Source organism: Eumetopias jubatus, unplaced genomic scaffold (assembly GCF_037043125.1).
Source record: "Eumetopias jubatus isolate StellerSeaLion01/CBP00866 unplaced genomic scaffold, mEumJub1_p1.0 scaffold_2, whole genome shotgun sequence".
Taxonomy (NCBI): domain Eukaryota; kingdom Metazoa; phylum Chordata; class Mammalia; order Carnivora; family Otariidae; genus Eumetopias; species Eumetopias jubatus.
The window spans coordinates 148,293,419-148,319,046 of record NW_028274808.1 but is presented as its reverse complement, the minus strand read 5'-3'; the positions used below and the strand labels follow the sequence as shown (position 1 = coordinate 148,319,046).

The following is a 25,628-nucleotide window of genomic DNA, read 5'->3' as shown; positions in this document are numbered from 1 at the left end:
TTTTCTTTAACATACTTCTTTTAACTCTTTTCCCTCCTCCACCTGTTTATCTTTTCTGGAAATCCTATTATTTGCAAGTTTTCTCAGCTGTCTCCATATTATTTCCATTGTATAGCTTTTTTCCTCATGATTTCCATCTTTTCATATTTTGTCTCTGAGGAATGTCTTCCATGTCAACACACAGTTACTAATTCAGCTCTCAGTAACAGTGACTACCCTTTATTTTCACTTCATCTACTGACTTTTTAAATTTAAAAAATTGGGTTTTTTCAGTCCCAGAAAGTTTTCTGTGCTATAACTGAATCTCTGAAAATGCTCATATTTCTTTTATTGTTAAAATTGTTATTCATCTACTACAAAAATTCTAGCTCACCAGCAGTTGCCTACTATTCTTAGGCATGATGCTTGATTTTCCTCTCTCTAGTTGCTAAAGCCCCTGCTCAGAAACATTTTATTTGTTTGCCTACTCCTGACTAGTTATCATTCCACTTCAAGAAAGTGTTAAGACTAACAGCCTTTCTTCATATGGGCCCACAAAATATTGACAAAATATGAGTTTCTGGTTGAAGCAATTTGAGGAAACTTCACTTCTAGTGGTTCTCCTCAGGTACAAGTTCGGGAGCACTCACAACTTCAGGCACAGAGAGAAACATAAAAGGCCACTGCAATCCCACAAAGGTGAAAGGTCCCATGAATCCTGACTGGCAAATACATCATGGGGAACCACAGAGTTTTAATCCTCCATGGCCTCTCCATGGGTTCCCCAGCTCCCATCTTTGCCTACTTATTCTAGCTACTGCTTCATTTACAAGTGGACTGGGTAAAAATGGGAGTTGTCAGGGATGTCATCTACCTAGCAGTTATTACTTACAGAATTCTCCACCCTACCTTCTTAGCGTAGGTGAAATCATGCTCCCTAATAGAGGCAAAGAGTGAGAGGGACACAGGATTTATAAATGAACAATAAAGATCATTATTTGGCCTATGATGACTTATTGTGAAATTCATAAAAACTAAATAAATAGTTTTAATTTATCTGCCAATTAATCCAAATATTTCCTCCCTGCATGAGAAAAATTAAGTCCTATTTAGTAACAGAGGTTTTATAATATTAAGATATTAAAAGAGAGAAATAATCTTACCTAACTTGTGATGTATTTTATTCTCTGGTATTACTGTAGATATTTTTACTCTTGAGTCACCTGCAAAATGCAAATGATAATATCATGACCACAGGCTGCTAATTCCATGTTGAACTAAACTGTTAGTTGGTCAATTTCTTTTTTTTTTTTTTAATTTTATTTATTTATTTGACAGAGAGACAGCGAGAGAGGGAACACAAGCAGGGGGAGTGGGAGAGGGAGAAGCAGACTTCCCGCTGAGCAGGGAGCCCAATGCAGGGCTTGATCCCAGGACCTTGGGATCATGACCGGAGATGAAGGCAGACGCTTAACTGACTGAGCCACCCAGGCACCCCAGTCAATTTCAATATTAAGTATTTTAATTAAATTTAACCTGACAATCATGTTATTACTTTTTACTTTTTACTGCTGAGGAATAAAGACTAATGAAAAACAGTATAACATTTTTCTAGATTTTGCTACAACGTGTATGTCTAAAGAGCCTAATGGTTAAAAAGAACAAAAAATAAGCAAGTTTTCTGGACTTCGGGTGAAATAAGCCACTTGGCAGATTAAAATGTAGGGTGTAATAAAGAACAATCAATATGCTAATAATGTAATATATGATCTTTCAAGTTCTAAAATAGTATAAGTATACTAAATTTAGCAGTGTGCCAATTAGGCCAAAGTTTTCAACTTTAGTATTGAAATAGCATCTAAACATAGCTGCCATTAATTCTTTCTCTTCCTATGCACAAATGTCATTCTTTATCAAGAAGCAGAGTCTAATTCCCTTTTCTCTGAATTCCCTAATTCCCTGAATCTCTGCTGATCTTAATGACTAGCTTGACTAACAGAACATAGCAGAAATGACATTCTGGGGCTTCAAAGGCTAAGTCCTAAGAAGATATGCAGGTTCCACCTGGGTTTCTTACAACTTCACTCTGGAGAAAGAGCCACCACATAAGAAGTCCGACCACCCCAAGACTGCCATGCTGTGAGGAAACCCAAGCTAACCGCATGCGGAGAAAAAAGATACACCTGGCCTGCTCCCAACTTGTTCCAGCCACCCTAGCTAAGTGCTAAATATAGAAGTGAAAAAGTCACCCTGGACTTCCAACCCAGTTGAGCTTTCAAATGACTCCAGCCCCAGCAGCTTGCATTTAGGTAAGAATGCATGAGAGAGCCCAAGTGAGACTTGCCTAAGCCAAGTCAACCCACAGAACAATGAGAGAGAAATCAATTGTTGTACTAAGCCACTAAGTTTTGGGTGTTTGTTATGGAGCAACACGTAATTGGAACACTTAATGTCCATGAATGACCTAAAACTGAAAAGTAAGTCTACGCTTTCATTATATTCTCAAATGAGTCCATGATAGCAAAAGACTGTTTAAAATTACTAAATTGGGGCATCTGGGTGGCGGGCTCAGTCAGTTAAGCATCTGACTCTTAATTTCAGCTCAGATCATGTCTCTGGGTCATGAGATAGAGCCCCGAGTAGGGCACCATGCTGAGCATGGAGCCTGCTTTAGATTTTCTCTCTTCCTCTTTCTCTGCCCTTCCCTCACACATGCATGCACACACTCTCTTAAAAAAAAATATATTAAAATTAAATGATTGAATTAGATACTTTATAAAATTGCTGGCTAAGAAGAAACTTTAGTGATCATAAAATCTAATTTTCCTGTCCAGAATTGGCAAATCTATACAGATCTATAGAAGTTAAAAGTAGATTAGTGGATGCCATAGGCATAGGAGATATGAGAGGCGAGGGAAGGAAAGGTAACTGCTAAAGATAAATATGGGGTTTCTTCTGGGGATGATAAAAATTTTCTAAAATTTATTGTGATGGTTACACACCATTGAATTACATCCCATAAATGGGTAAATTTTATGGTATGTGACTATCTCAATAAAGCTGTTACCAAAAAAAAAAAAAAATCTAAATTCTCATGCAATCCCCACTAGAAAAAGTAGAGGGCTAGTCACTCCTTGAAAATTCTCCCATAGCAGTGAGCTGTGGGAAGCAGCTGATGGGATCAGAGTAAGAATGAAGCAAATAAGTAAATATACTAAGAACAGTCCACTGAGAGAGCCTAGAAGCAATGATATCCCAGTAACAGTGAGCACACCAAGAGCCCAGATCTGAGTTTCTAAAGCCATTATCCACTAAAAAGAATCAGGTTCCTTAGCAGAAATAAGTGACTTCAGAGTTGAGACAGGGAAAGTAGATCAGAACATCTTAAGCCAAAAAAAGAGAGTATTCACAAAATGACAGAAACATAGTAAAAGAACCTAAGGACCAGTTGAAAGGATGCCTACTGACCAAATCTGGCACAATATGAGTATTAGAATAAATAAAAGAGATTACAACCATCAATAAACAGGAATGCAGGTAGCAACCCATAATTATATAAATAAACAAATAAGAGAAGGGGTAAGAAAAACTATTTCTTACAGAATGCCACTAATTAACAGGAATTAGGAAAACAGAACAGCACAATTTGGTAACATCATTAGTGGCTGATGATTCGAGTGGGAGTCTTCAAAAGATGCTAAGATTGGTGTGAAGGTTTGAAAAGGAACACATTATTATAATAGCATCAGAATATCACACCACAAAATACTTACCAATTATAAGAGAACAACCATATCTTTAGAGTAGAGATAATACTGGGTATTTACCCCAAAGATACAAATGTAGGGATCCGAAGGGGTACGTGACGTGCACCCCGATGTTTACAGCAGCAGTGTCCACAATAGCCAAACTGTGGAAAGAGCCAAGATGTCCATCGACAATGAATGGGTAAAGAAGATGTGGCATATATACACAATGGAATATTATGCAGCCATCAAAAGGAATGAGATCTTGCCATTTGCAACGACATGGATGGAACTGGAGGGTGTTATGCTGAGTGAAATAAGTCAATCAGAGAAACACATGTATCTTATGACCTCACTAATATGAGGAACTCTTAATATCAGGAAACAAACTGAGGGTTGCTGGAGTGGTGGGGGGGGTGGGAGGGATGGGGTGGCTGGGTGATAGACATTGGGGAGGGTATGTGCTATGGTGAGTGCTATGAATTGTGCAAGACTGATGAATCACAGATCTGTACCTCTGAAACAAATAATGCAATATATGTTAAGAAAAAAAAAAAGAAGAAGAAGAAGATAGCAGGAGGGGAAGAATGAAGGGGAGTAAATCAGAGGGGGAGAGGAATCATGAGAGACGACGGACTCTGAAAAACAAACTGAGGGTTCTAAAGTGGAGGGGGGTGGGGGATGGGTTAGCCTGGTGATGGGTATTAAAGAGGGCACGTTCTACGTGGAGCACTGGGTGTTATGCACAAACAATGAATCATGGAACACTACATCAAAAACTAATGATGTAATGTATGGTGATTAACGTAACAATAAAAAAATTTAAAGAAAAATAAAGATTAACATCACCAACAAGAGATGGGTAAGCACTGTCTCCTAATGAGATGCACAAAGAACACAGAATCATTTCTGTACTACTGTCACATGCGCAAGGCTGGCATCTGATCATGAGGAAACATCAGAAAGACTCAGGTTGAAAGTCATTCTAAAGAATAAAAAGTTGTACTCTCTCAAAAAAATGTAAAGGTCAGGAGAGTTAGAAAATGCCTTATTGAAGAAAACTTAACGGACATGAGAATTAAATGCAATCTATGATCCTGGATTGGATCCTGAACCAGAACAATAATGGAACTGCTGGTGAAATCTGCACGGAATCAGTGAAGGAATACTAGTGTTATATTAATGCTGATTTCCTGACTTGGACGGTTGGTTAAAGTATGATTATGGTCTTCTCTTACATCATATCTGCATATACTTTCACATAGTACTATGTCTGCAACTTGTTCTCAAATAGTACAGAAAAGGCTAATAATAGCCAAAGCAATCTTGAGAAAGAACAAAGCTGGAGGTATCACAATACCAGATTTCAAGATATACTACTAAGCTGTAGTACATCAAAACAGTATGATACAACCACAAAAAAAAAAAAAACACAAAAAACATAGGTCAATGGAATAAAAGAGAGAATGCAGCTATAAACTCATGCTTATATAATCAATTAATCTATGACAAAGGAGAGGTAAGAATATACAAGAGGGAAAAGACAGCATATTCAATCAATGGTGTTGGAAAAAATGGAGAGCTTCATGCAAAAAAATGAAACAGGACCACACTTTCTTACACTTTACACAAAAATAAACTCAAAATGGATTACCGACCTGGAAGTAAGACCTGAAACCATAAAACTCCTATAAGAAACCAGAGGCAGTAATTTCATTGACATTGGCTGTAGCAACATTTTTCTAGATATGTCTCCTTGGGCAAGGGAAACAAAAGCAAAAATAAACTATTAGGACTACATCAAAATAAAAAGCTTTTCCATAGCAAAGGAAACCAACAACAAAATGAAAAGGCAACCTACTAAACGGGAGAAGATTATTTGCAAATGATATATCCAATAAGGGGTTAATATTCAAAATATGTAAAGAACTTAAACAACGCAACAGCAAAAAAACAAAATAATCCAATTTAAAAATGGGCGGAGGACCTGAACAGACATTTTTCCAAAAAAGACATCCAGATGGGCAGCAGACACATGAAAAGATGCTCAACATCACTCATCATCAGGGAAATGCAAATCAAAACCATAATGAACTACTACCTTATACCTGGCAGAATGGCTAGAATCAAAAAGATAAGAAACATGTTGGTGAGGATGTGGAGAAAAATGAACCTTCATGCAGGATGGTAGAAATGCAAATTGGTGTAGCCACTGTGGAAAACAGCATGGAGGTTCCGCAAAAAATTAAAAATAGAATTATCATATGATCCAGTAATTCCACTACTCAGTGTTTATCCAAAGAAAACAAAAACACTAATCCAAAAAGATAATTGCACCCTTATGTTTACTGCAGCATTATTTAAAATAGCCAAGATATAGAAGCAATCCAAGTGTCCATCCACAGATGAATGGATAAAGATGATGTGGTGTGTATACAAACCACACACACACACAGTGGAGTAGTACTCAGGCATAAAAATAGTGACATCTTGCCATTTGCAACAACATGGATGGAATGGAGGGACTTAGAGGGTGTAATGTTAAGTGAAACAAGTCAGTCAGAGAAAGACAAATACCACATGATTTCACACATATGTGGAATTTTTTTTTAAATGGTATTTATTGATTTGACAGAGAGCATGAGAGAGAGCAGGAGCAGGGGGGTGGGACAGAAGGAGAGGGAGAAGCAGACTTCCCGCTGAGGAGGGAGCCCAATGGGGGACTTAATCCCAGGACCCTGGGACCATGACCTGGGCCGAAGGCAGACGCTTAACCGACTGAGCCACCCAGACGCCCCACTCATATGTGGAATTTAAGAAACAAAACAACTGAAGAAAACAAGTGACCAAAAAAACCCAGACTCTTAAATACAGAGAACATACTGGTGGTTGCCAGAGGAGAGGTGGGTGAGGGATGAGTGACATAGATAAAGAGGATTAAGAGTACACTTATGGGGCGCCTGGGTGGCTCAGTCGTTAAGCGTCTGCCTTCGGCTCAGGTCATGATCCCAGGGTCCTGGGATCGAGCCCCACATCGGGCTCCCTGCTCCACAGGAAGCCTGCTTCTCCCTCTCCCATTCCCCCTGCTTGTGTTTCCTCTCTCTGTGTTTCTCCCTCTGTCAAATAAATAAATAAAATCTTTAAAAAAACGAGAGCAGGGAAAGCCTGCTTCTCCCTCTCACATTCCCCGCTTGTGTTCCCTCTCTGTGTGTCTCTCTCTGTCAAATAAATAAATAAAATCTTTAAAAAAAAAAAAAAAAGAGTACACTTATGATGAGCACTGAATAAAGTATAAAAATGCTGAATCATATTGTATACCTAAAACTAACATAATACTGTATGTTAATATACTTCAATAAAAAAACAAAATTTTTAAGGGGCACCTAGGTGGCTCAGTCAGTTGAGTGTCCAACTTTTGATCTCAGCTCATACCTTGACCTTGGGGTCATGAGTTCAGGCCCCGAGCCGTGTTGGGCTCCATGCTGGGTATGGAGGCTACTAAAAAAAATTTTTTTAAAGGCTAATGATAAGAAACGTGTATGAATATATATGTAGCAGAGGCAGGGAGGGAGACGGAACAAATGTAAAATGTTGACAACTATGGAATCTGGGTGAAGCAGATATGGGATTTCAGAGTAAGTTTAAAATTAATAATTTCTAAAATTTAATAATTTAAGTAATAAATTTAATAATCTCAAAAAAAATATTTTAAAAAACAGCAACAAAGAGATAACTCCTGAATTTCAAACATTAAAGAATCCTAATAAGCATGGAGATAGAAGAAAACAGGTTACTTGCAAAGAAAATAAGAAATACATCTGCCTTTAAATTTCTACTCATAAGCATTAGCTATTGTGAGGCAAAAGATCAATAGCCAGCTAGTTTAAAGGAAAAAAGATTATGACCCAAAGATTATTTTTACCATTCAACTGTTTGTAAAAAAAAAAAAAAAAAAATTCTGAGTTCTTGCCGGCATATGTGAGAATGTCTACCAACTTTACAAAGTAACAAGGCTATCTGTTCTGACAGTAAGTATAAATATGTTGAACATTTATTAAAGGAAAAAATACTGACAGAGAAAGTGAAAGATAAAAATTCAATCATGTACTGTTTCTAAACCACTTTGTTTTAGTTCTGTAGGAAAGGTTAAGTAAAAAGATGAATAAAAATATAAAAAAGAACAATGAACCAAAAGAAAGCAGGGGTCACAATATTAATATTAGACAAAACAGACTACAAGGTAAAAGCATTGTAATAGGATCAAGAAGATAAATTTGACCAAAGCAGGTACATTCCATATAAAAGCTTACATGCTTAGTAACAGCACTGAGATGTACAAACACTGCAGAAAATAGAAAAAAGCAGACCATTGCAGTGGAAATACTTTACTTCAACTCTGGCAGTCTTCAGCAGATTTCACAAATCAAGGATATAAAGGATCGAATTAATATCTAATGTAACATGTTCAATTCTAAGATCCTGTTCTTTCCCCCAAAATCTGCTCCTTCCCCAGTAGTCTCCAAATCAAGTAATGACAACACCATTCTTTCAGGTGCTCAAGCCAAAAAGCCTTAAAGTTATCCCTGACATCTCTCTCTTACATCCCACATCCCATCCATCAGGAAATCCTGTGGATTCTATCTTCAAAAATATTCAAAATCCTACTACTGCTCTCCACCCTCCACTGCTACCACACGACTCTAAGCAAACTCTTACTGGGATTAGTAATGTCTCACCAGTCTCCCTGCTTCCAACCTTACGCCAGCCCCCTCCAACTCACCAGTCCCTCCCTAACACAACAGCCAGTCATTCTGTTTATAAATCCGTCATATCGCTCCTCTGCTCAAAACCCTCCAATGCCTTATCATCTCTTAGGAAAAGCCAAAAATCCTTAAAACAGCTTTTAACATCCTATATGTGATCTTTCATTCTTGTTATCTCTATGACATCATCTCCTACTACTCTATCCCTCTTCCTTTGCTCCACCCAGTCTCCTTGGTGTTTTGCCATCAGACTCATTATCATATCAGAAAAACTGCCCTTGGTCTTCCCTCTACCTGAGGCATTATTTCCTCATACAGCTGCATAATTTGCTTCCTCATCTTTTTCCTATTTCGCTCAAATGATCACTTCCTCAGTGAGGCCTTTGCTGCCCATCTACCTAAGAATTAAACCGCCATTTCCCACTGCAAAATCCCTGGCTTTATTTTTCTACTCTCAATCTAGCAAATCATAAGTTTTGCTATCTTTTCCTTTCTTGTCTTCTATCCTGGTCCCCCAGAAAGTAAGCTCCAGGTGTGCAGAAGTTTTTGTCAGTTTTGTTCACTACCACATCTGCAGCCTCTAGAAGGATACATAGTTAAGTCTCCCATAATATTCTATAAATATTCAAGAGTTCCCAGGCACCTGGGTGAAAGCATCTGCCTTCGGCTCAGGTCATGATGTGAGGGTCCTGGGATTAAACCCTGCATCGGGCTCCCTGTTCAACGGGGAGTCTGTTTCTCCCTCTCCCTCTCCTCCCCAACCCCGCTCATGCTCACTCACTTTCTCTCAAATAAATAAATAAAAATCTTCAAAAATAAAAAAATACATGAGTTCCATAAATATTCAAAATATATTCAAAAATATACATCCACTAATAAGTGGATGTATATTTTTATAACCATATATATACACAAAAGAATATTCTCTCTTTTTCAAGCACCCATGGGAGAATTTTTTATATGTTCTAAGCATACTATAGATCACAAAGAAAACCTTAATAAATTCAAAAAATAAATAATACAAGCCAAAGTTCCCTAGAACAGTGAAATGAAACTAGAAATTGTTAACAAGGGCGCCTGGGTGGCTCAGTTGTTAAGCAGCTGCCTTCAGCTCAGGTCATGATCCCAGGGTCCTGGGATCAAGCCCGCATCAGGCTCCCTGCTCAGCGGGAAGCCTGCTTCTCCCTCTCCCTCTGCCCCTGCTTGTGTTCCCTCTCTCGCTGTGTCTCTGTCAAATAAATAAATTAAAAAAAAAATTGTTAACAAAGAACAAAACACTTCAGAATAACAGCCAACAGTATGTTTTAACATAAACCAGATATTAAACTAAACAAGAAAACTATGGGTGGAAACCGATATCCCCATTTTACAGATAAGGATGCTGAAGGTAAGAGGAATGAAGTTTTTTACTCAAGATAACATAGTAAATAAGTGGTAGAGCTAGATTCAACCCCAGGGACTCTGGAGACCAAGCTCTTGACTAATATACTCTTAAAAACTCCTGGGTCAAAGAAAAAATCACTGTAATTTAGGGTATACTACAGTAAGAATACAACATTTGGGGCGGCCTGGGTGACTCAGTTGGTTTAGTATCCAACTCTTGATTTTGGCTCAGGCCATGATCTCAGGGTTGGTGGGACTGAGCCCCACATCAGGCTCTGCGCTCAACAGGGAGTCTGCTGGAGATTCTCTCTCCCTTTGCCCCTCCTCCTACCCCTCCCCCTGCTCTCAGGCTTTCTCTCTCTCTAAAATAAATGAATAAATCTTTTTTTTTTAAAGGAACACAATATTTAAAAAGCTATAAAATTGGGGCACCTGGGTGGCTCAGTTAGTTGAGAGTCCGACTCTTGATTTTGGCTCGGGTCATGATCTCAAAGTCTTGAGATCAAGCCCCAGGTGGGGCTCTATACTCAGCACAGAGTCTGCTTCAGATTCTCTCTCTCTCCCTTGCTCTCCCACAACCCCACACACACTTTCTAAATAAATAAACAAATCTTTTTAAAAATTTTTTAAAATAAATAAAAAGCTGTAAAATTAAGCCAATACTACTCAGGAAAATTCATTGTTTTTTCAAATAAAAAATAGAAAAATAATTAGAGAAAGTATTCAACTTAGAGGAGAAAAATACTAAAATAAATCTAAACGGAGAAAAAAACAATTTAAAAGGCAAAACAAAGGGGGCACCTGGCTGGCTGAACTGATAGAGCCTGCCACTCTTTGTTATCAGGGTTGTAGGTTCAAGCCCCAAATTAAGTATAGAGATTACTCAAAAATAAAATCTTTAAAAAAAAAATTCCAAATTCCACATTCCTAGCATTTCAAGAGATGCAAATCAAAAGGAAAAAGAGGGGCGTTGGGTGGCTCAGTAAGTTGAGTGTCCAACTCTTGATTTTGGCTCAGGTCATGATCTCAGAGTTGTGAGATCAGCTCTGAGCTCAATAAGGAGTCATTCTCTCCCGTTCCCTCTAGCCACCCCACCCCCCCACAGCCAGCCCCACTCATGCACACACCTGTGTGTGCTCTATTTCTCTCAAAAAAAGAGAGAGAGAGAGAGATTCCAATTTAAAAAAAATTAAAAATAAAAGGAAAATTAATTAGTGAATTAGGAAAGAAAAAATAGTATAACAGATTAAATTCCAAGCACACATTCTTTAGCAGCATAAAAATTACAAAACTATTAAGAGGCATTTAAAAAACTTTACTATGTAAAGTTTCAAACATATTTAAAATAGAAAAAATTATATAATGAAACTGATATATCCATCATACAGCTATAGTAATCAATACATGGCGAATCTTACTTCATTTATACCCTTAGCAGCTTAACATTTTTATTTTTTTTTAAGATTTATTTATTTGAGAGAAAGAGAGAGGAAGTGTGTGGCAGGCAGAGGCAAAGGGAGAAGGAGAGAAAGCCTCAAGCAGATCTGCACTGAGCATGAGCCCAATGCCAGGCCCTACCTCACAACCCTGAGATCATGACCTGAGCCAAAATCAAGAGTTAGGCGCCCAACCAACTGTGCCACCCAGACACCCCTTTTAACATTTTTCAATACTAGAGTAGATATTTTAAGTGTCAATTATTTCATTATGTTCTACCTCAAAGAAAGGACTGTCACTCTGTCATTCTTTCTCTTTCTCTTCCTCCCTCTATCACATAGGTGTAAGGTCTTACAAATCTCTAAACATATAGTAAGGCTCTTTGGAGTAAGTACTCAATACACATTTGCCACTGGTGATAATTTATATAAAACATAGCACACCCGTACTTTGTATGCATAATGCCATAAATATCAAGACAAGAGACAATAAATAATAACCTACTTGAACTTTCCTGAACTTCCTTGTCATCCACATCGGAATTATTCTTTCCAGATGTTAAATAATTCTTGAGCCTGAAAGGTCCACTTTAAGATAAAAAAGTAAACCATCAAATTTGTGCTTTTATAATACATATATCTAATTATCTATCCTAATGGTCATTTTTGTCCCAAAAACTGCCAAAGGTTTCCTTCTTATAAAACCAAAAGTGATGTTATAGATTACCAAAAATATATTTACATGCTACATAAAATAAAGAATCTATAATTTAATCCTATAACTGTCAAACAGGACAAATACTGAATTTTATAACCTTTTAAATTTCATGAATCAATTTTAAATTTTAAGTCAACTCAAGTAACACCCCTGATAAAAATCAAATCAAATAGTATTATTAAAAAATATTAGAAATAAATCAGCTTGTCTTAATTTAAAAATACAGCCAAAAACAAGTAGAATTTAAAATATAGTCCAGAAATTGCTCAGAGATAATTCAGCTTATCCCCGTCCTAGATTCCTTCCCTTCCATTATGAACCCAGAACAGGCCTAGTAGTCATAACCCACCAAATAGTAAAGAAATCTTAGCCATCACTTAAAAGTCTTGAGAATGTTATAATTTACCATTCTTTCATTTTAAAAGAGTATATGACTTCAGATATTGTAAGAATAGGTTAATTTGGTTTGTTCACTGAGTGTACCTGTTTTAAACACATACCCACAAATTCTTAAACACTCCTCTTTTCAAGAGAGAAAGCCTAATCCCCCATTCCTTGAACGTGGTCTGGACTTAATGACCTGTTTCTAACAAACAGAATGAAGTGGAAGTGACAGTATGCAACTTCAGATACTAGGTCATTAAAAGGGAATTTTAACCTCCATCATAGTCACACTTTCTCTTGGATCACTTGCTTTGTAAAAAGCCAGCTGCCATACTGAACAACCCTATGGAGAGGGCCGCACGACAAGGAAGGCCTGCAGCTAACAACCATGGGAGCAAACTATCTTATAAGTAGATCCTCCAGTCACAGTCAAGCCTTCAAAGGACTGCAAACCAGGTAGACATTTTGAATGCTACACCTCATTAGAACCCCTGAGTAAGAACTAGCCAGCTAACCCAGACTTCTGGGCCACAGAAACTATGAAACCATAGATGTTTGCAAGTGACTATTAAAGTTTGGGGTAATCTGTTACACAGCAAATGAGTGACTAATATAATAAGTAAATCCAATGATCCTTAGAACACATGCATACCTTCCTTCCAAAACTGAAGTCTTAGGCTCTCCAGAATCCAAGTTAGATTCTGCTGGTGTCTTGCATGTAAATCCCCTGATCTGAGACTTCAGATGAACATTTTGTCCAGTCATATTATCTTGATCCTTTGTGCTTCTTGTACCTCTGTGAAAATGTAAAGTGTAAAATTATTTTCATTTCTCCATAAAATATTTCTTCTAGAAACAATACACAATGAGTAGGCCATATAAAGTGGCTGTAACAAATATTAGATAACCCTGTTCAGGTCCTAGGACTTACAACTAGCCTAGGAAGAAACCTTGATTCTAGGACCTACTAAGAAAAATTCTGAAATGGTATAGACTTGGCCTAAGATGGAGGTGATGACAAGGGGGAACACAAGGAGACATTACTTCAGGCAGCATATAATGTACATTACACACTTAATCTATCATTTTTTTGAAAATCCACAAACAACTGAAATTGTTTTCTTTGACACCCCTAGTCAGCCTATTGAGGAACAATAAGGGTGCTCAGAGGGACTCTGGTTCATCTCTTCAGTAGCTAACAGCTAATTAATTTATCTCCAATATATCCAAATAGGATATATTATTCCCAGATTGTGTAATTTTTCTCTTCTCTCCCATTTCTCTTGTAAGTGCTATGTTTTAATTTGTTCCTTGACTCAGTCTATCAGCCTACTCTTATCTTATGTGAGAAAATAATTTGCATGCAAAATAACTAAAGAACATGCAGACTTTGGTCCTATGATCACAGTCTAAAGAAACAAAAGGGATTATAAGAGAATACTATGAACAATTATACGTCAACAAATTAGAAACCTAGATGAAATGGATAAATTCCTAAAGACACACAAATTACCAAAACTGATTCAAGAAGAAATAATCTCAAAAGACCTGTAACAAGAGAATGAATCAGTAATCAAAAAACTACCCAGAAAGAAAACCTCAGGCCCAAATGGTTTCACTGCTGAATCTTCCAAGCATTCAAATAATACAAATTCTTCACAAACTCTTTCAAAAAACAGAAGAGAACTTCTCAACTCAGTTTATGAGGCCAAGATTATCTTGGTATCAAAACTGGACAAAGACATCACAAGAAAACTAAACCAAAAAACTCAACATACTAGCAAAAGAAATCTAACAATGTGTAAACAGAATTATACATACATCATGACCAAATGGGATTTATACCAGAGATGCAGTTTGGTCTACCATCCAAAAACCAATTAAGATAATAAAAAAAAAAAAAAAAAAAAATCACATCATCGTACCAGTAGATGCAAAAAAAAAAAAAAAAAAAAAGCAAGCATTTAACAAAATCCAACACCTCTTTATGATAAAAACGCTCAACAAACTAGGACTAGAAGAGAACTGCCACAACCTGATAAAAAGGTACATATGAAAAACCTACACCTAGCAGTATACTAAATGGTGAAAGACTAGATGTTTTCCTCCTAAAATTTAGGAACCAGACAAGGAAACCTGCTGTTACCACTTCTATTAAACACTGTACCAAAGCTTTTAGCCAGAGCAATTAGGCAATATAAAACAAATAAATAATAGACTGGAAAGAAAGGGTAAAACTATTTCTATTCAAAAATGACACTATTTTTGTACTCAGAAAATCCTATGAAGTACACTAAAAAGCTAATAAATGACACTAATAAATGACATCAGCAAGGTTGCAGAATACAAGAATATAAAAACCAACTGTATTTCTATACACTTGCAATGAACATCCAAAAATAAAATTTAAAAAGCAATTCTATTCACAATAGCATCAAAACAAATAAAATGCTTAGGAATGAATTTAACAAAAGAAGTGTAAAACTTATGCTCTGAAAACATTGTTGTAAGAAGTTAAAGATCTCAATAGATGGAAAAACATCCCATGTTCTTAAAATAGCAATATCCCCCAAATTGATATACAGATTCAATGCAATCCCTATCAGAATTTCAACTGATGTCTTTGTAGAAATTGACATGCTGATTCTAAAATTTATATGGAACTGCAAGTAACCCAACATAGTCAAAAGAACCCTGAAAAGGAAGAATAAAAAGGACTCATACCTCTTGATCTCAAACCTTATCACAGCAATGGTAATCATGACAGTACAGTACTGGACCAAGAACTGATATACAGATCAAGAGAAAAAAGTTGAGAATCCAGAAGGAAACTCATATACATATGGTCAACTAATTTTCAATAATGGTGTCAATAGGTTAATTTGGTTTGTTCACTGAGTGTACCTGTTTTAAACACATACCCACAAATTCTTAAACACTCCTCTTTTCAAGAGAGAAAGCCTAATCCCCCATTCCTTGAACGTGGTCTGGACTTAATGACCTGTTTCTAACAAACAGAATGAAGTGGAAGTGACAGTATGCAACTTCAGATACTAGGTCATTAAAAGGGAATTTTAACCTCCATCATAGTCACACTTTCTCTTGGATCACTTGCTTTGTAAAAAGCCAGCTGCCATACTGAACAACCCTATGGAGAGGGCCGCACGACAAGGAAGGCCTGCAGCTAACAACCATGGGAGCAAACTATCTTATAAGTAGATCCTCCAGTCACAGTCAAGCCTTCAAAGGACTGCAAACCAGGTAGACATTTTGAATGCTACACCTCATTAGAACCCCTGAGTAAGAACTAGCCAGCTAACCCAGACTTCTGGGCCACAGAAACTATGAAACCATAGATGTTTGCAAGTGACTATTAAAGTTTGGGGTAATCTGTTACACAGCAAATGAGTGACTAATATAATAAGTAAATCCAATGATCCTTAGAACACATGCATACCTTCCTTCCAAAACTGAAGTCTTAGGCTCTCCAGAATCCAAGTTAGATTCTGCTGGTGTCTTGCATGTAAATCCCCTGATCTGAGACTTCAGATGAACATTTTGTCCAGTCATATTATCTTGATCCTTTGTGCTTCTTGTACCTCTGTGAAAATGTAAAGTGTAAAATTATTTTCATTTCTCCATAAAATATTTCTTCTAGAAACAATACACAATGAGTAGGCCATATAATACTGGCTGTAACAAATATTAGAACCTATAAGTCCTAGGACCCTGTTCAGGTCCTAGGACTTACAACTAGCCTAGGAAGAAAACTTGATTCTAGGACCCTATTGAACGGTCTTGTTCAATGGGGAAAAAATAGTATTTTCAATAAACACTTATTGGGACAATTGGATAGTCATATGGTAAAGTTAAACCCTTACTTCCCAGAATAGACAAAAATTAACTCAAAATGGATGAAAGACCTAAATACAAGAGAGTTAAAACTATAAAACTCTTAGAAGAAAAGATAGGGACAAATCTTCATGAACTTGGATTCTTAGATATGACATCAACAGTATAAGCAATAATAGACTGGACTTTATCAAAATTAAAAACCTTTGTGCTTCAAAGGACATCATTAAAAAGCAAAAAAGACAACCCACAGATAGGAGAAAATATTTGCAAATCCCTTATTTGACAAGGAACTTGTATCCAAAATATATAAAGACCTCTAACAACACAATTAAAAAAAAAAAAAAGACAACCCAACTAAAAATAGGCTGAAAAGATCTTTTTCTAATGATATGCAAATGACCAATAAACACATGAAAAGATGCTCAACATCACTAGTCATCTGGGAAATGCAAATGAAAACCACAATGAGATACCACTTTCATACCAACTAGGATGGCTAGCATCAAAGTGAGATAATAACAACTGCTGGCAAGGATATAGAGATACTGGAACCCTCACACACTGCTCACAGAAATGTAAAATGGTCAGATGCTTTGGAAAACAGTCTTGCAGTTCCTCAAACAATTTATTTATTTATTTATTTATTTTTAAGATTTTATTTTTATTTATTCATGAAAGACAGAGAGAGAGAGAGGCAGAGGGAGAAGCAGGCTCCTAAGGAGCGGGGAGCCCGATGCGGGACTCGATCCCAGAACCCTGGGATCATGACCTGAGCCGAAGGCAGACGCTTAACCATCTGAGCCACCCAGGCGCCCTCAAACTTAAATATAGAGTTACCATATGGCTCAGCAATCCCACTCCTAGGTGTATGTCCAAGAGAAATGAAAACATATGTCCACATAGAAACCTGTACACAAATGTTTATACCAGCATTATTCAAAAGAGCCAAAGGTGGAAACAACCCAAATGTCCATCAATGAATGAAAAGATAAACAAAACATGGTATACCATAAAATAAAATATTATTTAGTCATAAAAAGTAATGAAGTACTACTGATACATGCTACAACATGAAACTTGAAAATATCCAAACAGAAGGCACCTGGGTGGCCCAGTCAGTTAAGTGTCTGACTCTTGATCTCAGCACAGGTCTTGATCTCAGGATCATGAGTTCAAACCCGGGGAGGTGGAGGGGGGGCAGTGAATATCCAAACAGAAAGAAGTCAGTACAAAAAAACTCATACTATAGGATTTTATTCAGGTGAAAATCCAAAATGTAAAATCTATACAAACAAAAAGTATATTAGTGGTTGCTTAGAGCAGTGGAAGAGGGAATGGGAAATGCTAACTAAAGGGTACTGGCTTCTTCGTGAAGTGCTGAAAATGCTCTAAAATTGACTACGTTGATGGTTTGCACCTATCTGTGAATGTACTATAAAACCATTAAATTGTACACATTTCATGAGTGAATTGTATGATATGTGAAGTACCCTTCATAAAACTTTTAAAACAGAAATCTACAGTAATGAGATTCTGTTCCATCTGGCTTCAGGAAATAATACAGAAATTAAGTGATTACATAAATTTGAATGAAAGAAACTTAGTGGAGACTGCTTACACTTTAAGTGCTCTAGCTCTTAAAGTTTAGTTTAGTTTATTCCCAACAGGTTTTAATAGGGAAAAAGGAAGTTAGCTTGTAGTTTAATTAATGCTCATGGTTATAAAGAAGCAAAAAATATCACTTTTAAACAAGTTAAAAGTTTCAACATCTGTTAGATACATGCAGAGAGGAGAAGTAACTCATGTAACATCTCTAATCAGGAAGATGCCTTAAAATTTTTTTTAAAAAAAGGAAGACTCCTTAAACAAATTAATTTATCAATTTTGGCTTAAATACTATTATCCATCTCCTCCCTGATTTCAACACATGTGCGTGCGTGCACGCGCACGTGTGTGTGTGGTTTGTGTCACATAATATTCTAGTATTGAAAAGGCTTTTAATTTATTTTCTCCCAAAAAACCTAGTAAGTTTTAATTCCTTAAATTCCTCTACTGGTTTTTGATAGTGAAAAATTATCAAGAGACTAAATACATTGTACACCTGAAAATATAACACGATGTTAATTATACTTGAAGAAAAGGAACAGTAACATCTGGAAATAAATAAAAATTATTATCATTTAAAAAAATAACAACAAAAGTGGAAACCACCCAAATGCTCACCCTTTAATGAATGGATAAAAAGTGGTATATTATTTGCAATAAAAAGGAATGAAGTACAAAAAAAAGAGAAACTAAATATTTTCATATAACCATACAAGGTGTTAACTATAAATTCAGTCAGCCACTTGATTTATTTTTATATACTGAGAGCTAAAAATGGTTTGTGTATTTTCAAAGGTCACGTCTTAAATGATTATCTAACTATAGACATAACTGTTTCCATTTTGCCTTTTGGCCAGCAAAGCCTAAAATAATTACTATCTGGCCCTTTAAGAAAAGTTTGCCAACCTCCACTTCTTATAAAGGAATAAAAATAAATCATTTATCAACATGAATAATCTCAAAAATGAACTGTGGAAAAAAAGCAAATCACAGAAGGATATATATACTAATAAAACCATTTTTATAAACTTTTAAAACCATACCACATGCTGTTCATATATACATGCACACGTAGGAAAAAGTATAAAAATATCCATGAGAATGGTAACTACCAAATTCAGTATCACTAACAAGGGAGAAGAATGGGCTCAGCAAAGGTACACATGGGATTTCAACAGTCACTATAATATTTTATTTCTTAAGTGAGGTCATTGGGGAATCAGGTGTTACTTTTTTTTTGTAAACCTGAAATAATTTTGTAAACCTGGAAAATGGTATGGAAATGGTGTGAAAAAGTTAAAAGAGAATGTGTACGGAATTTTTTTCTGTACTACAATGACATACACTGCTATATTTTAGGGCACTATAATTTACTCCCATAAATCCCTAACACCTTGCAGTTTCTCACATATAATATGTATTATTTGTTGAGTAAATTAAAGAATACATACTATGTCAGTAAGCAAAAATACGCAAGAACAACGCCTAACTCACTAGGTTGTTAGGACTGATGAAAATTCATTGAAAGCTCCTAGCAAACACCTGCCACATATAAGCACTCAAAGTATGTTAACTATTATCACCTTAGTGCGAGGAGTATTAAGACGTATTTCTAATTACTGAAATCACATTAACCTCACTTAAAAGGAAGCAAATCAAACTATACACTAAAAATGACTAAAGGGCGCCTGGCTGGCTCAGTGGTTAAGCGTCTGCCTTCGGCTCAGGCCATGATCCCAGGGTCCAGGGACTGAGGTCTGCCTTGGGCTCCCTGCTTCTCCCTCTCCCCTTGTCACTCCCCTGCTCCTGCACTCTCTCTCTCACACTCTCTCTCTCTCAAATAAATAAAATCCATTTTTTTAAAAATGACTAAGATGGTTAATTATGCTGAAATTAAAAAATAAAATACATTTTTAAAAATGACTAAAATGGTAAATTTTGTTTTTACCACTTTAAAAAAAAAATCACTCACATCCCGTGTACTATATATTATTCCCCATTTTAATATAAGGAAACAAATTCAGATTACTACTTTGGCCTGGGTGTGGATTTACAACCAGGTTTGCCAGACTGCAGAGCCCTTTATGCTAAGTTTCTCCATAACTGATTAAATGACACTGACAAACTATTAAATGCTGAATGGCAAAAATAACTATATCGTATACCTAACAGACATTACCCAGAATGATCAAGATTTTTCTTCTTAGCCAGGTCTTCCTCATCATTTTCCAATGACGCATTCTGGGAACAACCAGAAATTTCATCATGGTCCATAATTCCTCCAGAATCTTTAGTATTTAAAAACTCCTGTGCTCTTGAGCTGCCCAGAGTAGTTCTCTTCTGCCCTTTAAACGGAATGGTTTTTTCCTCAATATTCTTAGATGATTGGTTTGATTTTTCAGCAGGTTTTCGTCTACTGTTGTGACACACTGACAATTCATTTCTTCTTGAAGAATTGCTATAAACAAGACCTGAAGGATTCAATGATAACCTAAAGTTAGCATAATGTTTATCCAGATTAGCGGGCTCACTGAAATACCAATATTATTTATTTACATGTAAATACACATAGACAGACACACACCCCCCCTAATCTCATAGGCTGTTTGTTTTCAAATTAAAGTCATAAACTAGGCAGCTTTTCAACCCTTTGCATGTATCACAGCTTCCAAAACCGCCCTATGTCTCTGCCCACTCCTCTTTTGGCCATCCTCAAGACCCCATCATTTCCCAAGCTTCCAGCTTCAGCTTCTCTATCTACTTTGAGGGACCCTTCTACTCTTAACTTTAATTATTATGTAGATATTGGTATCATAATATTCACCTACCACTCTCCCCCAAATCTGACCCTCTGGTTTTAGTTCTTATCTTAATGAAAAGTGTAACTATTTACCCAGATACCTACATCAGAAATCTGAGTCATCCAAGACTCCTATCCCTATCCACAATCAAGTCCCCAAATCCTGTCATTTCTACATTCTTAATACCTCTCAAACCCACTTCTTTCAAGCCCTCCTGCCTATCACTGGACCCTCATCATTTCTTAACTGGATTATTAAAGCACCTCTTAGTCTCCCTTTCTCTAGCCCTGCTGCTCCTCAATCCATTCTTCACACTGCTTCAAGAATCATCTTAAGAAAACACAGCCTGGGGGCGCCTGGGTGGCTCAGTTGGTTAAGCGGCTGCCTTCGGCTCAGGTCATGATCCTGGAGTCCCGGGATCGAGTCCCACATCGGGCTCCCTGCTCAGCAGGAAGTCTGCTTCTCCCTCTGACCCTCTTCCTTCTCGTGCTCTCTATCTCTCATTCTCTCTCTCTCAAAATAAATAAATAAAATCTTTAAAAAAAAAAAAGAAAACACAGCCTGGATCATGACAACCTTGCTAAAATCTTTTAGTGATTATCTGTAACTTAAGGATTAAGTCCAAATATTTTCAATAATTTATTTCTACACCTAGAGTATTTACTTCATTAATCAAAATTTTCAACATTCTCTGCAAATAAACAAACCAAAAAAAAGCCAGCAATACTGAACTACCTGCATTTCTCTAAAGCACTGGTTCTTTTTTTTTGTTTCAAAGTGAATTCTTTTTTATTATGTTATGTTAATCACCATACATTACATCATTAGTTTTTGATGTAGTGATCCATGATTCACTGTTTGCGTATGACACCCAGTGCTCCACGCAGTACGTGCCTTCGTTGGTCCTTAGACAAGCAGGATCAGCATCACTTGAGAATTTGTTTCAAATGCAAATTCTCAGGCTAGGCTTCAGACCTACCACATCAGAAGCTCTGAGTAGAGCCCAATAATCTGTGTTTTAACAAGCCCTCCAAATAACTCTGATAAAACAATTGTTAAAAGGTTAAACTCTCAGCTCCATATCTCTGCACATGCTACTCTACTGGAAACATTTCATCCTTCCTCCTCATCCCACCCCGTCACTCAGCTGATTCCTAATTCATCCTTCAGGAAGCTTTCCCTAATTCCCATGCCTAAATTAAGTAGCTCTCTCTCAACCCTTTAATAATATTTATCATCCATCTAACTGTTTACTTATCTTTCTCTTCCAGCAGACTGACAATTCCTTGAGACCAAGATTGCTCTTTTACCTGTCTTTATATTCCCAACGCCTAACAGCAGGGGCAGGACTGTGGTGAAGCAATTTTTTCCAGTCTACTGAGATATAATTGACACATAACATTTATAAGTCTAGGGTACACGATGTAATAATTTTATATATGTATATATTGCAAAATAAATACCAAAGAGTAAATCTTAAAAGTTCCCATCATAAAAAAAAAAAAAATTTAACTAGTGTGGGAAATTTAAGAAGGTGCTCACTCTCAGAGAGTCTTACAAGTACTGAACCTGAACTCAGTACTTGTAACTGAGACCAAGTGCCTCCTCAAATTTCTCATTCTGCTACTCACTCGCACCACTGTAGTACTGGCCCTGCCTAACACCATTCCTGCCTCACAGTGGGCACTCCATAAACGTTTCTCAACATAAAAGCAGTAGGGCCACACATCTACTATAGGCAGCTTGGTTGGTTATTAGGGAAACAAACATTACATCAACAGTCAGGAAACCTGGGTTCTACTGCTTTCCAGTTCTAGCACAAAGGTCTATGACCTTAGGTTGCAAGCCATGTTGCTTTCTTGAGCTTCAGACTTTCTTTTTCTAGCAGATGAAGGATTGTTTTAACCATGAGATCTATAAGCATTCCTCCATTTTTGTGACTCCCTACTTGATCGGAAACTCAACATTTGTTTCAAGACTGCTACATAAGTCTTTTTTGGTAAGTCTCAGAGTTCTAGAAAACTTATCCAGGCTTTGTAAGATTTTTATTCACCTATATATTTACACACTCATCTGCTACAGTAGTTTCAAGCACCTGGGGCAGAAAGGTGAGTTCCTCAGAGCAATAACAAGAGTAGATAATGTTTTATATACTAACTACATGCCACTTACTCCTTATCATGAGGTAGAAGGATTTGTAATCATGTTACAAAATATGAAACTGAAGAAAATAACTTACCCAAAGTGGAGAAATCATAATTTAAACTCAGATCTAAGTCCAAAATCCAAGAAAGGCTGCAAAAGAATATTTCTTTCTACTATCAATCAAGGATCCCAGTGACTCAAAAATTCATAGCAACAAGGCCTCAGATGTAGTGCCATATTTGTTCTACTCTCATTTGTTGATCTAAATACCATAGAGTCAACAGTATGATTTTCTTTTTTTCATGACTACTTCCTTTAAAAGATCAAAGATGTTTCCAAAACAATAAATGTTTCACATCGTACAGAAAAGAGCTGGCATAGCAGACCTAAGAATGTTATCCTTAGAAAGACCTGCTTGCAAAGTTAGCTCTTGGCTAGTACTTGGGAACTTTAATTTCAGAGGGTTCCCATCATTTCCTAACTGATAAATGTGGTTTAGTGTGCCTAAACTGCTTTACAAAAAAATACGATTTATGTCAAATTCTTGCTTTCCTTCAGGGAGTCTGGAATTTTAGTACATACTAGGTGGAGGGTGCCTAGGTGACCACCTCCAGTAAAAATCTTGGGCACTAAATCTCTAATGAGCTTCCCAAGTAGGTAACATTTCACTCATCCATCATTAGTATTCATTGCCAAAAGAACTAAATGCCTCTGGTATGAGTCCATTGAGAGAGGACTCCTTCAGACTTTGCCCATGTACTTTTTCTCTGATTTTGCTTTGTATCCTCTTGCTGTAAGGAAACTTCAGGACACCATTATCACTTCTCTCACTACACTTTCACCTGATGGCCTTGCTTACTACTTCATCGAGAAAACAAAAAAGTCAGAAGAGTACATATTCATCTTCTCACCATCAACTCTACCAACCTACTTCCATCTGTGTACTGCATCACAGTCCCCTGCTTACCCATTCAAGGATTGTGATCCTATATTTATACTCTAACTTTCTAGGAGGTTGGGTTTTTTTTTTATTTTTTTTTATTTTTTATATTCAAGAGTCTTTCTTAAGTTTTTATTTAAATTCCAGTTAGTAGGGGCACCTGGGTGGCTCAGTCAGTTAAGCATCTGCCTTCAGCTCAGGTCATGATCCCAGGGTCCTGGGATAGAGCCCCACTTGGGGCTCCCCGCTCAGCAGGGAACCTGCTTCTCTCTCTCCCTCCCCCCCTGCTTGTGCTCTCTTTCGTTATCTCTCTCTCTCTCAAATAAATAAATGGAATCTTTAAAAAAAAATTCCAGTTAGTTAATATACACTATAATATTAGTTCAATATATCAAGTGTACAATATAGTGATTCAACACTCCATACATCACCCGGTGCTCATCACAACCGGTGTACTCCTTAATCCCCATCACCTATTTAACCTTTCCCCCTACCCACTTCCTTCTGGTAACCATCAGTTTGTTTTCTATAGTTAAATGTCTGTTTCTTGGTTTGCCTATCTCTCTTTTTTTCCCCTTTGCTCATTTGTTTTGTTTAAATTCCACATGAGTGAAGTCATATGGTATTTGTCTTTCTCTGATATATTTCGCTTAGCATAATACTCTCTAGTTCCATCCATGTCATTGCAGATGGCAAGATTTTATTTTTTATGGCTGAGTAATATTCTGTTGTGTGGGTGTGTGGGAATGTGGGTGTGTGTGTGTGTGTATGTATGTATACACACCACATCTTCTTTATACATTCATCTGTCAATGGACACTTGGGCTGTTTCCATAATTTGGCTACTGTAGATAATGCTGCTATAAACATCAGGGTGTATGTATCCCTTTGAATTAGTATTTCTATATAATTTGGGTAAATACCTAGTACTGTAATTGCTGGATCACAGCTATTTTTAACTTCTTGAGGAACGTCCATAGTTCTTCACACTGACTGCACCAGTTTGCATTCCTACCAACAGTACCAGAGGGTTCTCCCTTCTCCACATTCTATCAGGTTATTTTATTTTATTTTTTATTTTTTTATTTTTTTTTAAAGATTTTATTTATTTATTTGACAGAGACGGAGACAGCAAGAGACACAGCGAAAGCAGGAACATAAGCAGGGGGAGTGGGAGAGGGAGAAACAGGCTTCCTGCCGGGCAGGGAGCCCAATGTGGGACTCGATCCCAGGACCCTGGGATCATGACCTGAGCTGAAGGCAGACGCTTAACGACTGAACCACCCAGGTGCCCACTATCAGGTTATTTTAAATGAGCAGATAAACCAACATAACAGCTTGTATATTATAAAAAAAAAAAAAAAGACCCTCCCTTGACCCCACATCTCTATGCTTCCTCATCTTACTATCTCTCCTTCCCCACTTCCTACTCTTGAAACCATTTCAATCAGGCCTTTGATTTGATCATTCCACAGAAATCATTTCTATCAAGTGACCAACAACCTCCACATGCCAAAATTATATTGTCAGTTCTTAACTCTCATCTACTTCAAGCCATCAGCAGTATTTAACAGTTCATCACTCAATCCTTAAAATGCTTTCATTACTTTGCTTCCACGACCCTAAGTTCTCTTCAGTTTCCTTTAACCTTACTAACTGCAACTATTTAGTTTCTTTTGGTGGATCCTCCTTTCCCTCTTGACTCCTGGCACTGGAAGTCTCCCAGGACTCAATCCTTGGCTTTCTTTCTTCTCTAGGTTCAGTCTATCACTAGGAATTTCAAGCAGTCCTAAAGTTTTAAATATCATCTATATATTGGTAAGTCCCTAATTATATGTCCTCCCAAATCTTTCCCCCTAACTTTAAACTCATT

General features: G+C 36.9%; 1 protein-coding gene across 3 annotated transcripts in view; it reads right to left on the bottom strand.

Annotated features, from left to right (window-relative positions):
- CENPC (centromere protein C) overlaps positions 1 to 25,628 on the bottom strand; it is a 78,895-nt gene that overhangs the window by 20,616 nt on the left and 32,651 nt on the right. For all 3 annotated transcript variants that reach the window (XM_088021146.1, XM_088021147.1, XM_088021148.1), the window contains exons 10-14: positions 20,049 to 20,340; positions 15,867 to 16,010; positions 13,062 to 13,205; positions 11,813 to 11,895; positions 1,143 to 1,202 (exon numbers count right to left, since the gene is read on the bottom strand). In XM_088021146.1, coding sequence (XP_087877272.1) covers positions 1,143 to 1,202; positions 11,813 to 11,895; positions 13,062 to 13,205; positions 15,867 to 16,010; positions 20,049 to 20,340 — 723 coding nt within the window. The remainder of the gene's footprint in view (positions 1 to 1,142; positions 1,203 to 11,812; positions 11,896 to 13,061; positions 13,206 to 15,866; positions 16,011 to 20,048; positions 20,341 to 25,628) is intronic.